General features: G+C 44.0%; 1 protein-coding gene across 1 annotated transcript in view; it reads right to left on the bottom strand.

Annotated features, from left to right (window-relative positions):
* Positions 1 to 4,152: 4,152 nt before the first annotated feature.
* CERS5 (ceramide synthase 5) overlaps positions 4,153 to 18,136 on the bottom strand; it is a 1,159,858-nt gene continuing 1,145,874 nt past the window's right edge. Inside the window, exon 10 of the mRNA XM_044083487.1 lies at positions 4,153 to 6,571. Coding sequence (XP_043939422.1) covers positions 6,410 to 6,571 — 162 coding nt within the window. The 3' untranslated portion in view covers positions 4,153 to 6,409. The remainder of the gene's footprint in view (positions 6,572 to 18,136) is intronic.

The raw sequence follows: 18,136 nt of genomic DNA, 5'->3' as shown, positions 1-18,136 counted from the left end.
TTAGACCCAGACTTTGGAATTCGGCCGACCAAGGGCTGCCTGAGGCAGGACAACCCATATGTTATGACTGCAGTTGCATTCTTGAAGGACATCTGAGCTTGCAGATGGAGTTGGTTGCTCAAGGCTGTGTTCCCCAGGGCCTTGGCTAACCTGCAAGAATGGGTTCCCCCCCTCCCTGTTTATGTACCACATGACTGTGGTGTTGTCTGTTTTTATCAGCAGTTGTCCTGGAAGAATTAGGTATCTGAAAGCTGTCAGAGCATTCTGTACAGCTAGCGTCTCATTTTGATTGATGTGCAGGAGAATCTGCCTTGGGCTCCAGTGGCCCTGAATACATTTGCCTGCCATGTGAGCACCCCATGCATAGTTTGATGTGTCTGTTGTCAGGGTTTGGGCGGTGTGGGATTGAGTGAAATGCAGTCCCTTGTTGTGGTTGCATGCTTCTGCCCACCAAAGGAACTCTGCCCTTAGACAAGGTGTGATAGGAATGACTGTTTCCAGGTCCTGAGAATCTTGGCACCAAAGACTTTTTAAGTACCACCGAAGTTTCCTCATATGCGGTCTTGCATATGGAATTAGAAGAATACATGAGGCCATGAACTCTAGGGTTTGCAGTATTTTTCTTGCAGAAAGGTGGGTTCTGGTGGCCATTTGTTTGAAGTAGTCTGTCAGATAGACCTGCTTTTCTGAAGTGAGAAATGCCATCTGGGAAGTTGTGTCCAAGCTTGCTCCCAGGAATACAATCTTTTGACTGGGTACCAGTTGAGATTTCTTTTCGTTGATGGTGTACCCCCATGAAGTGAGAAGGCTTTTTACAAATGCCAGGTGCTGAAGCAGCAATTCCTGACGGTTTGCCTGAATCAAGCAGTCGTCCAGTTATGGGTAAATTTGGATTTTTCTCTGCCTGCAGTATGCAGTGGCTGGAGCCAGGCATTTTGTGAATACTCTGGGTGCAGTAGATAAGCCAAAGGGAGGTGCAGAGAACTGACAGTGCATAGATACTGCCTTGAAACGAAGATACTTCCTGCATGACTCCCTTATGGGGATGTGCAGATATGTTTCTATTAAGTCTAGAGTGACTACCCAGGCATCCTTGGCTAGCATAGGGAGATGCTGTTGTAGGGTAAGCATCTTGAATTTTGGGACCACCAGAAAGGTGTTGAGAATTGAGAGATCCAGGATTGGGTGCCAAGAGCCCTCCTTTTTGGGCACCAGGAAAAGTCTGGAGTAGAAACCCTGACCCCTTTTGTTCTACTGGAACAGGTTGAATAGCTCTGACATTGAGCAGGGAAAGTACTTACTTTTGAGCCCGTGTCCACTGGTTTGGAGGAAGGTCTGGAAACCTGCTTGGGATTGGCAGTGAATGGAAGTAGAATTTGTACCCCTGGGATACAATGTTGAGGACCCAGCGGTCCTGAGTGATTGACATCTAGTTTTTTGCATGAAGGGCAAGTTTTCCTCCTAGGGGCACAAGCAGTTGGGCAGGGATGGGAAGTATAATAGAGAAGTCATTGTGAACTTTTTCCATGGGGGGTGGCTTACCACTCCCTGTTTTTGGGGTGGGGGCACTCCATTGCTTAGATCTCTGGATACCCTGAGACTGTAGTCTGGGTGGTCTGTTTCCCCTGGGTTTTGTCTGGGAAGGCCTGGAAGGGGCTGTAAAAGACCAGTGTTTTGAAGGGCAATGCCTACTGAATCTAGGAGGTTGCACTTGTTAGAATTCTTTAACAGTTTGCATAGATTTAGCTTTTTCTTCCATCTTTTTAAGAACTTCTTCTGCTTTGGTGGCAAAACAAATGGTCCTTATTTAAAGGAGTGTCTAGTAATTTGGATTTGACATGATCTGGCAAGGTTTGCTCCTTCAGCCAAGCATGTCTTTGCAGTACAGTACCAGTGACTGCAGCCCTGCAAGATGCTTCTACGGCATCAACGCCACACAGCAAAAAATACTTACTAACTTGGTTTGCAGAATGCATTAGCTCTTGTAAATCTTTATTTTCTGCACAATCTGGAAATAATACAATTTTTTGTTTAATTAGTTCCATAATATGTTGCTGGTACTTCAGCATGTGAAACTGGCAATTTAATGCCCTGATAGCAAGAGTTGCAGAGGTATGTACCTTCTTACCCCTTCTGTCTAAAGCTCTGGAATCCCTGTCCAAAGGGTAGGATTTTTGGCTGTAGTAGCCTTAATACCTTTAGGTCCCTGGGAAATTATCTCTGGATCAGCAGGAGGATTCTTGAAAATAAACTTGTGGGAATCAGGTACTCTGTAGTGCCTGTCAGGTTTCCTAGGGGCTGGGGGTAATGTGTCTGGAGTAAGATTGGATTCCATAAAAACATCATCTGCAACATCCAGGACAGGTGGTATAGCTAGAGGCCTGTGCTGAGGCAACTCTAAAAATTCTCTAGAGTCGCTTTTTGGACTGAGGGTAGTCTTGGCATTCCCAGTGGAAATGTTCTCTTAAGGTATGTAAAGTTTCACCAAACGAAAAATCCTCTGGAGGGGAGACAGAAGGAATGGATTCCTCTGCATCTGAATCCCCATAGGCTAAGGGCATGTCCTGATAATCAGAAGGGTCAGAGTCATTGGACTCCTAGTCTGTAGAATCAGAAGGCAACTCAATTCTTTGTCTCTTAGCAGGGGAAGGCTGGCTTCCCCTAATTAGCGTAATAAGGTCTTCAGCCATTCTATGCATTTGTTTTTGTGGCATGGGAGCTTGAGCATGCGCATGGATCATCAGTTTTCTAGGCATAGTGCATACTCTGGGCCTAAGAACTCTGTAGTTTTAGCTAAAAAAGTTGTCTGTTTGATACGAACATCGGCAGGATGGAATACATCCTCAGAAGCCGGTGCCTGCACAGCGGCTCCGGACCCATCCAAGGTAGAGGCATCTGCTGGTTCCATAGACGAAGAAGCATCTCGCGGCATACCGGACTCCAAATGGGTCTCAGCAGAGGCCTGTGAATCCATAGAAGCGGGCATCAGGGGCTGCAAAGGTGCCTCACTGAGTACCGGCGGACTGGCGACTAGCTTAATGGAAGTGTCGTCAGTAGTTTTGTACCTATGCGGTGTCTCTGTCTTTATCCTTACATTTTTTTTGGAAGATCGGTAGTCCGATGGCTTATCGATGCCATTTCGGAATACGGAGAATGACAGCAAAAGAATTTAGCGACAAAGATAGCCTGACGACTAATGGTTTGGGTGTTAAACAAGGCACAAAACTGACAGTGAGGGACGTCGTGGTCTGGGCCTAAACAGTTGAAGCAGTAAGAATGAAAATCTCTGTGAGGTATTTGTTTTCCACAGGCAAGACAATTGTTAACTTTTTCTGACATCGGTTAGAGCAAGAAAAAAGGATCCCCAATGGGGTACTTAGCTTTAGAAGACTTCAGGATTATCAACTTGAAAATGAAAATTTCAGGTAGCGGCCGACCAGCACTTGCAAACTACTTCTGCTTCGGGCTCCTCCTCGGCAAGAAAGACTGATGTAATGGCATCGACTACCTGTTTTATACCCCTGACGACCTAACATCATGGAAGAAGTGACAGCATGTGACACAGAAATACCAAGACTCTGGTATTCGGGCCGACAAAGGGCGACCTGCAGGCAGATAACCCAAGTGTGACGACTGCAACAGTGAAACATGAAAAACATCTGTGTAAGCAGCAGAAAAGAAGTGCAGGCTCTTTGGTTATATGTGCTTATGTAGTTGGTGCATGACTTCATCCTAAGTATAAAATGTACACACCTGGGTGCTCCATGAAAAAAAGGTACATAGTGATTGGTGGACAGGGTGAACCCAACTGCGGTCCCCATCAAGAAAGATTCTTGACGTCAGCTACATTAAATTCTGTATTACATTTCTGTAGATCTGCTATCATCAAGTGATAAGTATATGAATGAAAAATGAATATTTAACACAACATATTCAACAATCTAAGAAGCAGCAAACAAATCTCACAGTTTCTTCTGCATTTCAGCAGAATTATTGTTTAAAACACTAATAACTCAAGTCTGAATGCAAACTCATGTCAGGATGGGTCCTGCAGTGGAGGAGTCCAATAGTATCATCATGTAAGCAGGTGTGTGTGTACGCACATGACATCTTAAATTAAATATACAATAATGCAAAAAAATTTACAAACAATTATGCGCTCATTAAGGATTTAATGAGTCTCTTGATATTACAATATGCTACACACAGAAGATATTCTAAGAAATGAACTCTTAACTATCAAAGGTACAGGTAAAGGAATCTTGCCTTCATGTTAGTTTTTGCAGAACATTTGGAAATGTACCCCAGATCATTTGTTTATGACAAAACCCTGCTGTCAAAGTGAAGCCATAAGCTAAGTACCAGGAGTTCTGCTAGTAAAAATGTGCAATTGACACATTTACAATACAATGGAATTTCACATTTGTGTAAACATTTTAATTATAAAGCAGTATACATCACCAGTTATTTTATGGCAGTGGTCCACACTCCCTATGCCTCTTCAAATGGGATTCCCATCTGAAGTCCCAAAACATTCCTACCTGCAGACAAAATGAAAGAACAAGGGTCCTGAACAAAAGCAGCTTCTTTAAAAAAACAGGACTATTACTATAGTCTGAAAATATTATTGATTTTGGCTGCTAAGTGCAAGTGGGCAAAGTACATCAAGAACGTTCAGGCATGACTCCTCATCCAGCAAACAGACTGATAGAACTAATTACATTTTGGATAAGCTACACTCCTCTCTATTCCACTACAGCTTAAAAGTAATTTTGTTCTTGAAGCAGTTGTTTCAGCACAAGGATGAATGAATAAAGCAGCAGAACTTACTGCTACTACTTGGGAAAAGGGGGTCACTACTACTCATCAGGAACACAAACGATGCACAGGGAAGTTGTGGTACTGGAGAAAGAAGTCAAGGTTCTAGCAAAGGGGTGATCTACTGAATTAAAGGGCACTATGAATATAAAAAGTGCGGCAGTGTGATATCATTAATACTGGTGGTGAAAAATTCCATGGTAACGATCCATTTCCATGCTGTGCTGGAATTACCAAGTGCTCAAAATAAGTGGTGTAACCCAAAATTATGAGAAGGCAGAGGGCACTTACCAACACAACTAGAGTGAATGGGCAGAAGTCCACTCATCTCTGCTGAAACAGAACATGATAAAAATGAAGTATCACCTTCAGGGAATAGTCTTCCCTAAAATGTACTTACCATCTTAGTGCTGACTATCCACTGCGGACAAAGACATTTTCTAAACAAGGAACATAATTAGTTGAAACAAGTATGACCTTAACTTAAAGTGCCATATCACTAGTGAAATGTACAGTAGGTCTATAGACCAAACTGCGCTCTCTCTATTTTTTAAACACTCAGCTGCCGCAGGGCACATTAACAACTCAAACATCATTGCAACCTTTTCATTCTTTTTCTGTGATCTCCTAAGGATACTGACTTTACAATGGTATCTTTGCTTTTTTAATTAATCCTGGAACCTGCATGTACGTTTATTACAATGTATATTTTGGAAATGATTTATGAATTGCGCAACTGCATTTCTCATTGTAGCTTTTAGTACTGACATTCCATCCACGCCTACATGATGACAAATGGAAATGGTCTTTGGTTCAGTGCACTTTTGCCACTCATAAAAAATGAACAGTTGAGCAGAGGACAGTGACCTTGGTACCCCTATGTACAACAGAAATAGTGACATGAGTCTAACAAGAGAAAGAAATCATTTCCTCAAACTTCTGCTAGAAATACAGAAAGTGGGGAACTGACAAATTCCAAGGTACAATAAAAGATCAGAACAGCAGTGGTCTTTTCATTTGTGGTAGTGCCATCTGAGTATTATCAAGTACTTGTTTAAAATCTTTTTCTGAATTAACTTCATCTGAATATTACAGTAAAACTGAAATTCTGTAATACAGGACCAGACATTTTCTATTGAAGGACCAGACATTTTCTATGGGAATGACCCCAGTACAAAACAGGATTGTTATGGTACCAGTTCTTTACTTTCTTGAAAAGAGTACCTGTACACTGTTTACAGCATACCACCTTAACACACTTCACCACTGGCCGCAGAGCTTCTGTCAAATCCACAAAACAGACTTCTTTAGCAAATCAACTGCAGCCCCAAGTCCTTGGAACAGCATACTTCTGTTACCATTTCCAGAAACTGCCACAGAATCCACATATTCAAAATATATATTTTTTCATTTAAAATACCCATTTACAATTAAGGTGCCAGCAGTACAAATATGGGTTGATTACAGCCAGTGTGACCAACTGCTACTGAAATGTGGTTATTCTCAACACACAATCCTTAGAGGTATTCTTAGCCCTGAATTGTCCATTTTTCTGGAGTTCTGAATCCAGCATAACCAGTGTGTACCACTGTTAGTATCTTCCTGTCCACACATCAGCAGACACGTGGCCGTTGGTCCCATTAGCACCACTGGATTTGTTGCACAAAGGACTGTTTGTGTTTTTTTTGCAGTTGCTTTGTGTGTCTTCCTCATCAGAGCTGCTCTCCACATCACTGCGGTCATCTTTTGAAACCTATGAATTGGATATCAAACAGAAAAACAATGAACGACTTGAGAGTATGCATGTGTTCTAAGAAATGAGAACCATTTTGCACTTACTGTTACTTTAATCATACTAAGGAAAGGTCTAAGACTATAAACACACACTGAAACACCTAGCAAGCACATTAGTAACACTTCATACATGTCTTAAGTACAAAGCAGCATCCCCTTTCTTGCAAGTTTATCCTAGTACCAACTGTGCTGCACATGGAGTGCATCAGACTTTTACATCATGACAGATGGTGAGACCACTTACCCAAGTATCGGAGTTATTGTAAGCAATGCTCAAACAATAAGAAGGCTGCACTACCTTACACATTTCAGATCAGATAACGTGTTTGTAGCTACCTCACCACCTGTTGTGTTTGAACTTTCTTAATCTTTTAGAACAATGTAATTACAAATTAAACACTAGATTCACAACCTGTAGAAATTTGTAGGCAGTCACTTGCAATGAATTCTTTAATAAAGTGATTACATTTCAAGGAATTTCCATGCAGATCTGCAGATTCACTTCCTCTTGATTTGTACTTACCTGAGATTGGGTATGCATTAGTAATATAAAACAAAGGTGCTGTGTATGGGGGAGCACCCCAAACACATTTTATTTTATGTTACTAGCTGTAAGAGTGGCACTTGAGCACAGTTTGCCTAGCACACTACTGGGAGCCAGGAGAGGATATTATCTTCATCAGTAATGTCACATCTTTATTTTAGGAACAAAATGTCCAGCAAAATAGCCCCAAAAATCAAGGTAAGATTCAAAAGTAAAATTATAATAATGTTACAAACAGATGCACCTAAAAACTGAAGGAGATATAAAACAGATGCCTGATCCTAACATGGTGGTTAACAGAATCTAACAAGTCATTTGTTTAGAAACAGGACCTGCATGATGAACACATCATAAAAATAGGTATTTAGCTTCATTTTAATCGCTTCTGGGTCTAACCTCTGAAATGCATGCCAGCTGGTTTAAGACTCTTCCAAGCAGTGGATACTCCTCTCCCCAAAGGGATAAGCTGCCTGTTGCATTCCTAGAAAGGCTGTAGCTATCAGGGTACAGGAGGATTTTCGGTTTAGATTTACAAGGACGCAGGAACAAGACAAAACAAAGTAAAACCAGGAACTTTGTATAACAAAAATACCCAGCCACCACCATTAGAATAAAAAAGGTTGTACATCCTTTGCTACCCACTCCAACACAGGAAGCAAAAGAGAAGAACCTTCTATCAGAAACTGCACCAGGCATTCCAGTACTGACTGCAGACAATATAGCTCATAATCACCATACCCAGTGTGGGTAACCATGAAATGAAGATGGGCCCTAACAAATGAGTCCCATATTTTTATTACAACCTTTCTTGTTTTATCCCACTGCCATTGTGATATACACACAGGATCCAGATAAAGTTGCCATCAGCCAACACATTCGCAAACCACTGATAATGGTAAAACATATGTAGTGAGGCACCTCAGTAAAATCATATAAAACCTAACCTTAAAAAAAACACAGCAAGGGGCTGGAGAGAGGGAATTCAAGTAAAGATGAGGGCAGAAAGACACACTTTGCTTGTCCACTCTCCTGCTTCACCACAACAATTTTAAAACAAGCTCCCATTAATTGCATCTATGACTACCTTCACAACCGTAGAGGCTCTTAAAAACATCTGGCATCATTTGATTTTGATAAAGAAATGCAGTCCAGCTAGTAATGCTCTTGTTCATTTTTCTTTAGCAAAACCCCTGGGAGATCATTCTAGCACTTGCTTCGCATTAATGGCACTGGATGAGGCATCAATGAATCAGCAGCCTGCTAATTTGCAGCAGGTTTAAGTTGAGCTACAAAAAAAGAAATCTTACCTCTTATATGGATAAAGTTGATTGGAGGTTGAACAAGGTGGAGTTGGCCTTTACAGAGCACTCAAATTAGCCTTCCTCCATGCAGACCAAAGTCAGGGACATACCAGAGAGTCAGTACTACAGCAGACAAGCTTGACTTACTTGAAGCCAAACTCACTGATACTGAGGACGGAGGAAGTTACAAAATTTCCATTTTAAAAGTATCCCAGAGAGGGGAAAAAGGAATGGATTGCCTCAGTATATGCATTCCTCCATAGCCACTTGGACTGGGCTTGAGGAGGAAATTATACACACTGAATGTGTTTTCAGGATTTTCATTTATGCACCAAAACACCCTGTCTAGTGCTGGTAAGATTTAACACCTATGCTGTGAAGGAGAAATTGCTGGCAACCCATCGGTCACCTGGCAAAATAATTAGAATAGGAAGCTCTCATGTACTGTGTGGCCATGACTATTTCTCAGTTATCAGATTCAAGACAGCTGCTTTTAATCAGTTATCTGACTGAACAGGGGGTCCAAATGGAAGTTTTGGTTGAGATATCCTGCACAACTCCAGGAGCATCTGTCAGGAGGCTCAGTTACTTTTCTTCCTCAGGAAGAAGCTTTGGTAAAGGTGCAGCAGGTGGCCAAGCGGGTGAAAGCACTGAACCACTTGGGGATCAGGGAACTATTGCACAACAAAATCACACCAAAGGGTGCTAGCATCCTAGTCAAACTCAGATCTCAAGTCACTTTCTGGTATTTATGAGACAAGACATGCAAAGATGATTATGACAAGACCATTAGTGCTTGGGATCATTGCGCCTGTGACATCCCCTCTCTGGGACACTAACCAAGGAGCCTTAATCCTCACTATTAACACTGGAGAAGGATGTTCACTTGGAACAAAAATAGATTACACACAGTATTTCCAGATGCAGCTCTCTGCATCAAGCACAATTTCTCTGAAGTCCACACAGGGAACAAACTCAGTCCAGGGTCTGGGACTCTCTCTCTCTAGGTCCCCAATAAGACTCCCCACTGGCACAACTGTCGAGTTGAGTCCTCAGCAGAGTGTTCAAGCCAGGTCCTCCACCACTCTCACTGTGAAACCAGTGCTCTGTGCCCCTGCTCCAAGCAGCTGACACACACACACACACACACACACACACACACACACACACACACACACACACACACACACACACACCTGGGAAAGGCTGGCACAGATTTACTAGCTATAGCCTCTTCTGCCCAGACTATAATGTAGTTACACTATCAAACACTCCAAAGCCAGCTACTCTAAGGCTCTTAACAAGGCTACCAAATTATACTGAGTGAAATTAATATTAATACAAATGACAGTGTTTGACCAATGCAGTAAGACTTTCAGAAGTGGTCACAGAGTCACCGAAGAGATACAAGTACTCTCATGGTTTAAAATATTTTCTAAAGGACCAGCCACAATGAAAAGTTTAAATATATGTAATAATAAAATAACATGAAAATACTAAATACCTATTTACAATAAACACCAGAGTTTCAATCACAGGAAATATTAAAAAAACACAGATGAAGAGATTCATACAGATACAGAAAAACAGTACTTAACTATTCTCACTATATTTTCCTGACTGAGCTAAAGAAAGTACAGTTGTGTACACTTACCATAAATGTAGATGCTCTAGTGCATTCACTGTTGCAGTCATCACTTGTGGGTTATCCCTGCTGGGTAGCCCTCAGCCAGCCGGAATACCAGAGTAAAGATTGTCCCTCCTGCGTCGGCTGCAGGTCACCAGGGACTGGCGTTAGGTTGACGGTGGTACAAAGCAAGGCAGCTGACGCCATTACATCAGTTTTCTTTGACCCAACCTATAGCAGCCCCTACCCAGAAGGCTTGAGGAAGACCAACCTGGGGGGTGCCCATAGGTATAGATTGGCATGAAGAAAATAGAGAGAGAAATGCAGGGGGAAGGAGGGAGGGAAAACAGGACTGCAACAGTGAATCCATTCGAACAGCTACCTTTACGGCAAGTGTACACAACTGTGCTATGTTGTTCGCGTTTCACTGTTGCAGTCATCATTTGTGGGAATATTCCCAAAGCTGAATGTAGGGTGGAAGGTCTAAGTGAAGGAATAGAAGAACAGGTTTGCCCTGCTCTAAGTAGGACCTAGCATGCCCTGCAGGAGTTTTGGAGAAAAGAGGCAATTGGCAGTGTTTGGTGAAGGTGTGGATGGACGTCCAAGTGGCAGCTTCTAGGATGTCCTTGGTGGGGATGCCCCTGAGGAAAGCAGTGGAAGTAGATGCTGCCCTAGTGAAATAGCTTCGGACAGGCTTGGGAGGAATTTTTCCATGGAAGTGGTAGCAATATTGGATACAGTTGGATACCATTTAGAAATGTTCTGCTTGGAAACAGGTTTCCCCTCTGACCCTGGGGCAAAGCTGACCAGGATCTGGTCAGTCTTTCTGTGAGACTTGGTTCTATCCAGATAGTATTCTAAGTTGCCTATGTACATCCAGTGAATGAAGGATTCTTTCCCCCCTATTCTGAGGGTTAGGGAAAGAAGGTGGGAAGATGTATAGCCTGATTCAATGTTACATCAGATACCACCTTAGGCATAAGAGAAGGGTTAGTTCTAAGAGACACCCTGTCTGCATGGAAGATGATGAAGGGTTCAATGGCCATGAGAGCCGACAGCTCAGAAACCCTCCTAGCTGAAGTTATGGCCAGCAGGAAGGCAGTCTTCCAAAAGAGGTGTTTTAGCTCTGCTGAAACAGCTGGTTCAAAGGGGGTAAGGTCAATTTTTCCAAAACATAGTTCAGGTCCCAGGCAGGGGTGGGTGGCTTCCTAGGTGGCCTGATGTGAGATACCACTCTAAGTACTTGTTTTAGCAGGGGGTGGGAGAACAAAGGTTGCTCTGTATGGGAATGGGGAGAGATAGCTGAGGCATGAATTTTGATGGAAGAGTAAGATAATCCTTTTTGCCCTAGCTCCGCCAGGTAGTCTAGAATCAGAGAGAAAGAGATGCGAGAGAGCTGCTTGTATCCTTAGTTTGGCACCAGGCATTGAATCTTTTCCATTTTGCCGAGTAGGATTTCCTGGTGGTGGGCCTGCTTAATTATACCCAGGACCTGCTTGCTCAACAGTGGGCTCATATCTGCCTTTGAGGTATAAGCCATGCGGACAGGCTGAGGGTTTGCAGATTGAGATGCAGTACTGACCCTTTTTCTTGGGTTAGAAGTCGTTCTGTGAGAGGCAGGTTCCTGGGAGGGTCCTTGGTCAGGCTGAATCTTAAGGGGTACCAATGTTGCCTGGGCCAATTTGGAGCAATGAGTACAGCCCTTGGCCCTTCCTCCCTGATCTTTAGCAGTACCCTTTGGATCATTGGCAAAGGGGGGGGGGGAGGCATAGACAAATAGGTTACCCCAGTGGAAGGAGAGAGCATCCACCCTTCCATGCTTCTGGGTGGAACTCCCTGGTGCAGAACTGGTCTAATTGCCTCTTCTCTATGGATGCAAAGAGGTCTACCTCTGGGGTCCCCCAAATTTGGGTGATGCAGAGGAAGGTCTCCCTCTGAAGCTGCCATTTGTGGGGGTCCAGAACACTTCTGCTGAGGTGGTCTGTTACGGTTGTGTCCTCTCCTGAGATGTACTAGGCTATCAGATGAAGGGCCATCATCGAGGCAGTCTACCAGGGAAACATGGCTAGATGACAAAGCGAGTAGGAGTGTGTCCCCCCTCTGCTTGTTGATTACCACATGACTATGGTATTGTCTGCTTTGATGATGAGCACCCCTGGTTTCAGGTGGCTCTTGAAGGCTGTGATAGCCCTGAGTACTGCCATCATTTCCTTCAGGTTGATGTGTAGGTCTAGGTCCCTGAGGTCCCAGGTGACTTGGGTGCACATCTCCTAAGGGTGCCCCCAGGCTGCATCTGAGGCATTTGTGGTGATGGTCTGGCCATGGGGAAAAAATTAGAAAAGGTAGGCCCTTGTTCAGGGTACTGACTTCTGCTCACCATAGGAGTTCCTCCCTTAAGCAGTCAATCAGAGGCAGTTGTAGCTCCAGTGACCGAGAGTGTTGGCATCATAGTTTTTTTAGGTACCACTGCAGTTTTCTCACTCTGGCCAAGTGCACCAACAGGATGCCATGTACCCCAGAGATGAAGGAACTTCCTTGCTGTGAGGTGTGTTCTGTGAGCCAACTGGGTGAGGTATTGGGGCAGAAAACTTTCTTTTTCTGGAGAGAAGAAGGCTCTTTGGGTGGATGTGTCCAGGAGATTCCCCCAAGAAGGTTATCTATCTGCTGGGCTGGAAATGGGATTTTTCCTTGTTGATGGTAAATCCTAGAGAGGTAAAGAGGGTTTGGACAAAGTTGAGGTCTTGTAGGAGCTTTTCCCTGTTGTCTGCCTGGAAAAAACAGTCTTCCAGATAGGGGTAAATCTGAATGTTTTTCTGCCTGCAGAAGGCAATAACAGGGCCCAGGCATTTGGTAAAAACCCTGGGAGCAGTAGATAAGCCAAAGGGCAGAGCAGAGAACTGAAAGCGTTGTGAGCCTGCCCTGAAGCAAATTCTGCAGGAGTCCCTTATAGGGATATGGAGGTAGGCATCCTTTAAGACTAGGGTGACTAGCCAGTCATTTGGAGTCAGCATGGGCAAGAGGTTTTGGAGCATAAGCACTTAGAATTTTGGTACTAGCAGGAAAAGGTTTAGTGTGGATAGATCCAGAATAGACCGTCAAGTGCCCTCTTTTCTGCGTACCAGGAACAATCTTGAATAAAATCCTTTTCTGGCTTGCTCCTGGGGTACAGGCTCCACTGCTCCTCGGGTACAGAGTTTCTGAACATGGCAGATGGCCTCTGCCCGGTGATTTGTTGGTATGTCTGGGGTACCTTGTTAAGTTTGGGTTCTCTTTGAAAGAGAACCTGTATCCTTTGGGAAATGATTTTTAGGACCCACTGATCTTTTGTGATGGATTGCCAGTTGTTTTTGAAAAGGGATAGCCTTCCTCCTAACCTAAGGGGCAGAGGGGTGAGGTGAAGTCATTGTCAGTCCTTTGGGTAGGGAGTGGACATAGAAACCCCCACCCTGGGAGGTTAGAGGTCCACTGCATGGGCTTCTGCTGGCCTTGTAGTTGCTGCCTGGGGGGGGGGGGTCTGTCCCTGCGCCCTTTCCTTTGCACAGGGCTGGATTGGGAAGGAAAGGACCAGTGTTTGGTGGGAAAGTTCTGTCTGAATCGGAGAGGTTGGACCTAGAGAAAATATTTTACTGCCTGCATTGATTTGGCCTTATCCTCCATTTTCTTGATCACCTCCTCCGGCTTAGATCCAAACAAGCGGTCCTTATCTTGGGGGGCGTCTAGGACTTTGTACTTAACATGATCAGGCAGAGGTTGCTCTTTCAGCCATGCATGTCTCCTAATGACTGACCCCACAATAGCAGCCCTGCTAGTGGCTTCTAGGGCATCGTATTCCACAGTGGAGGGAATGCTTTGCCACTTGGGAGCTGGAGGGTAAGAGCTCTCCCAGTTCTCTAGAAGTTGAACTGTCTGACAAGGAGGAAATTTTCTGTTTTAATAGTTCCAGCGTATGTTGCTGATATTTTAGCATATGGAACTGGCAGTTAAGAGCTCTAATAGCTACGGTAGCAGAGGTATATACCTTTTTACCCCATCTGTCTAGGGCTCTCCTATCCTTGTCAGAAGATATAGGGTTTTGTGAGGAACTGGCCCTAGCCCCTTTGGGTCCCTGGGTGATGATCTCTGGGTTGGCTGCAGGATTTCTGAATAAGTATTTGTGGGTGTCCAGCACCCTGTAGTACCCGTCTGGCTTTCTAGGTACAGGAGGCAGGGCCATTAGGTGTGAAGCTAGAATCCATAAAGACATCCTCTACCACATCCAAAATGGCTAAGGGTTTATGCTGGGGTAGGTCCAGAAACTCTCAGCCTCTTCTTAGACTGGAGGTAGTCCAGAGCTTCTGAATGGAAGTGTTCCTGAAGGTGTGCAAGGCCTCTCCAAATGGGATGGATTTCTCTGCATCAGAATCCTCAAAGGTGGGAAGGGACTGCCGCTCACTGTCCAAGTCCAAAAAGTCTGACTCTTTAATGCCAGGTGTTGAGAAAATCACTGGGGAATGGTCCCTTTTTCTTTTGGCTGGGGTAGTCTGGTTACCTCTGATGACTGTGATAAGATCCTCAGCCATCTTAAGAAGCTGATGTGACTGAGCAGGCTGGGCCTGAGGAAGATGGCGACTGGGAATTGTTTTTCTGGGAGTAGCCTTGCTTTTAGACCTCAGTGCTTCAATGGGCTTGGCTGTGGGTGTGGCTGACAGCATGGCCATTGGTCTTTGGCGTCGGTTATCCGAAAGGCCTCCTTGGAAGTCGGTGTCTGCAGAGTGGCTCCAGACCCAACCGTGGGGCTAACAACTGAAAACTTTGCAGGTGTCGTCTGATCTGGCTACATACCTAACTCCGAATGTGTCTCAGTGGAGGCCTGCGGTGGTAAGTGCGGCAGTCGTCAGGCGCTGTATGGGTGCCTCACTGAATTCCACTGTGCTAGTGGCTGACATCAGGTTAGAGTTGTCTTGAAGGCCTAACTTTTTGTGGTCTGTCCCTTTCTTTGTCTTTTCTCTTTTTGGGGATATCCACTGGATGCTGACCAATGGACGCCATTTTGTACTATGAAGGACTATCTTTAAAATGTCTAGCTACAAATTCTGCTCTACGACAGATGGTCTTAGTGTTAAAGATAGAGCAGAACCGACACCCAGCGACATTGGTCTGGGCCTAAACAGGTTACACACAGGTTATGGAAGTCTCGGTGTGGTATTTGTTTTCCACAGCGGAGACTATTTACTTTTTCTGACATTGTTTAGTGCAAGAAAAAGATAACCCAACAGGGTACTTGGCTTTAGTCATTTTCTACTTCACTCTGGTAGCAGCCGACCGATGCACAGGCAAACTGCTTCTGCTTTGGGCTCACGGCAAGAAAGACTGATATAATGGTGTCAGCTGCCTTGCTTTATATCACTGACGACCTGACATCAGTCGCTGGTGACCTGCAGCTGACGCAGGAGGGACAATCTTTACTCTGGTATTAGGGGCGGCCGAGGGCTACCCAGCAGGGATAACCCACAAGTGATGACTACAAGGTTAGATGTTCAGGTTGTTTCCTGTGAATAACTTGTATGCTCTAGTCATACCTCCTCATTTAAACAGTAGCAGTTGATAAGTGTATTTTTATCTGCTCTAGTCATACCTCCTTATTTAAACAGTAGTAATTGATAAGTGTATTTTTATCTGCCACTAACTGACTTCTACCTTCTCTCCTGTCCTCCAGCTCTCTTGCCCTGAATCTCCCCCTGTGTTTTTGCCTGGGTGGATACTGGACCCAACCAAAGCTGTACTCCCTATTGCTATAGCAATAAATACCCTGTGCTGCTTCAACTTCCTTGAGGATAACGCTCCCGAGAGGCTCTCTAAAAGATCTCAAGAAAGTATGTGTTTTTGCTAAGCCTGAAACTCCTGTAATCCTACTAGCTGAAGTCATATTCTCCCTGTCTGGAGTGCCAGCAGCCTACCTCCCCCCCCCAACTCTACTCCTTGTCCTCCATACCTCACTCTTTTCCCTGTACTGTTGCTCCCTTCTCCCCTCATCTTCCTAGCCCTATTTTATTTTTTATCCCCTGGTGAGTAAATAGCTTCTATCCACTAGAGGATATCCCTTGATAATAGACTTATACTGATCTTGGCATTCTCTCCTTCAGACTCATAATTCTCACATCTCAGTCCCTCACTCTTTCTCCTGATACTTTTAGTCCACTTTCCCTACCATATCTAGGCCCTCTCCACTTACCCCTCTACTACTTACCCTTCTTGAACACTGCTCTACTGATAGTTTTTCGCTCCTCTTCTGCTCCACTGGGCTCTACCCGCTCCGTTCGCCCTTCGGGCTCACTCCACTCCCCTACCCTGCCCCCAAATCCCACTCGCCCCCAGCACCTCTACCTTTATCCCTCCATAAACCACACCCACTGCTACTCTACTCCAATCACTAACATACATCTAGGCACACCTTCCTTTTTTCCCGCCAAAACCAGCCCTCATACAAACCCCTATCATCATCTTTCCTGACCTAATACCACTCCTTCCCACACCCACACCACCCCCCCCCATATATATAGTACAACTCTCCACATACTTATAAAAGATAGGAAATCTACCTGCTGCTCTATACTTAGTGTCCTCTATACACCATATAACTCTACTCACTACTATTATTCTGCCATCTCTTTCCCAACATGCTTTCAAAACTCTGTCTCATCCCCCTTTTTCTTTTATTTCTCCTCTCTTCATTCTATTGCCACCATCTCTCCCAACCCACTTTTCCCCTACACTCCCAACACTTTCACATAACTAATTATCAGAACTCACCTCTCTCACATTCATACTCTATTATTTCCTCCTTTTTGTATCCCTCTAACACTCTCCTTCTGTTCCAATACAAACTTTTCTCCTACCATACATTCCCCGTTTTTATAACTACTAGCAAATCCCTCCAATTTACAACAGAACCCAATCTCTTTACCTTGCTATCTGCCCACATAAACTGTTCCATACTACATCTTATTAGCACTCTCATTTCTGGTGATATCCACCCAAACCCAGGCCCCTCCCCTATAACAGCCACAAATAAATCGTTATTTTTTACTTCCCTAAACTCCCAAAGTATAGTAAATAAAGTCCCAAACCTCCATGCTTGGCTCATACACAATAAACCTGACATCCTGTCTATTTCTGAAACCTGGTTAAAACCACATATAAATGACTCTGAGATCATTCCCCCAAACTACTCCATCATTAGGAAAGACAGGTCTCTCAAAAGGGTGGAGGGGTTGCCCTCATATATTCATCCTCCCTAGCAGTCACTCCCTACAATAAACCTACTCCGACTTTAACAATGCTGAACTTCTCCTTACTCTACTACAAATCAACAATCACAAACACATATGTCTAGCTTCCCTTTATATACCCCCAGGGGATAATATCTCCACTCTCGAACTTATCCTTTCTTGGATTTCTAGTAACATTAGCAACGAAACCATAATCCTAGGAGATGTAAACATCAACTGGGCCTGTATTCAATCTCCAACAAACTCCTTAAATATTAACCTTTACAATTTCTCTCAACTAATCAACTCAGTAACTCGCCCTGCAAAAAACCTCTCTAGTGGAAGTATACTGGATTGGATCCTTGTCTCCCATCCTCACTATTTCTCAAACAGTGGCACCCTTCCAGACTCCCTTAGTGATCATTCACCCATATTCACCAACCGACTTCCCACTGTCCTTCAACAAACCCACAACTACATTACTATCCGTGACCAGAAAAAGTTCAACCCAACTACCTTCGTAAATTCTTTACAAGCAATTCATTGGAACTGTCTAAAAACACTACCACTAGACATGGCAGTGTCACACTTCAACACAACATTCTTGAAACTACTTGACTCACAAGCTCCCTTAAGGACAAAGAGAGTAAAAACAAAATCAGCCCCCTGGCTCTCTAAACATACTCTTGCTATGATGAGACATAGAGATAAAGTCTGGGCACGCTACCAGAAACTTAAGACAGATCTGCTCCTTAACGAATATAAAATGCTTCGAAATAAAGTAAAGAAACTCATCACTTCTGAT

Source organism: Protopterus annectens, chromosome 9.part0 (genome assembly GCF_019279795.1).
Source record: "Protopterus annectens isolate FY-2018-M chromosome 9.part0, PAN1.0, whole genome shotgun sequence".
Classification (NCBI taxonomy): Eukaryota; Metazoa; Chordata; order Ceratodontiformes; family Protopteridae; genus Protopterus; species Protopterus annectens.
The sequence above is the reverse complement of the archived record's forward strand: the minus strand, read 5'-3'. Positions and strand labels throughout refer to the sequence as shown.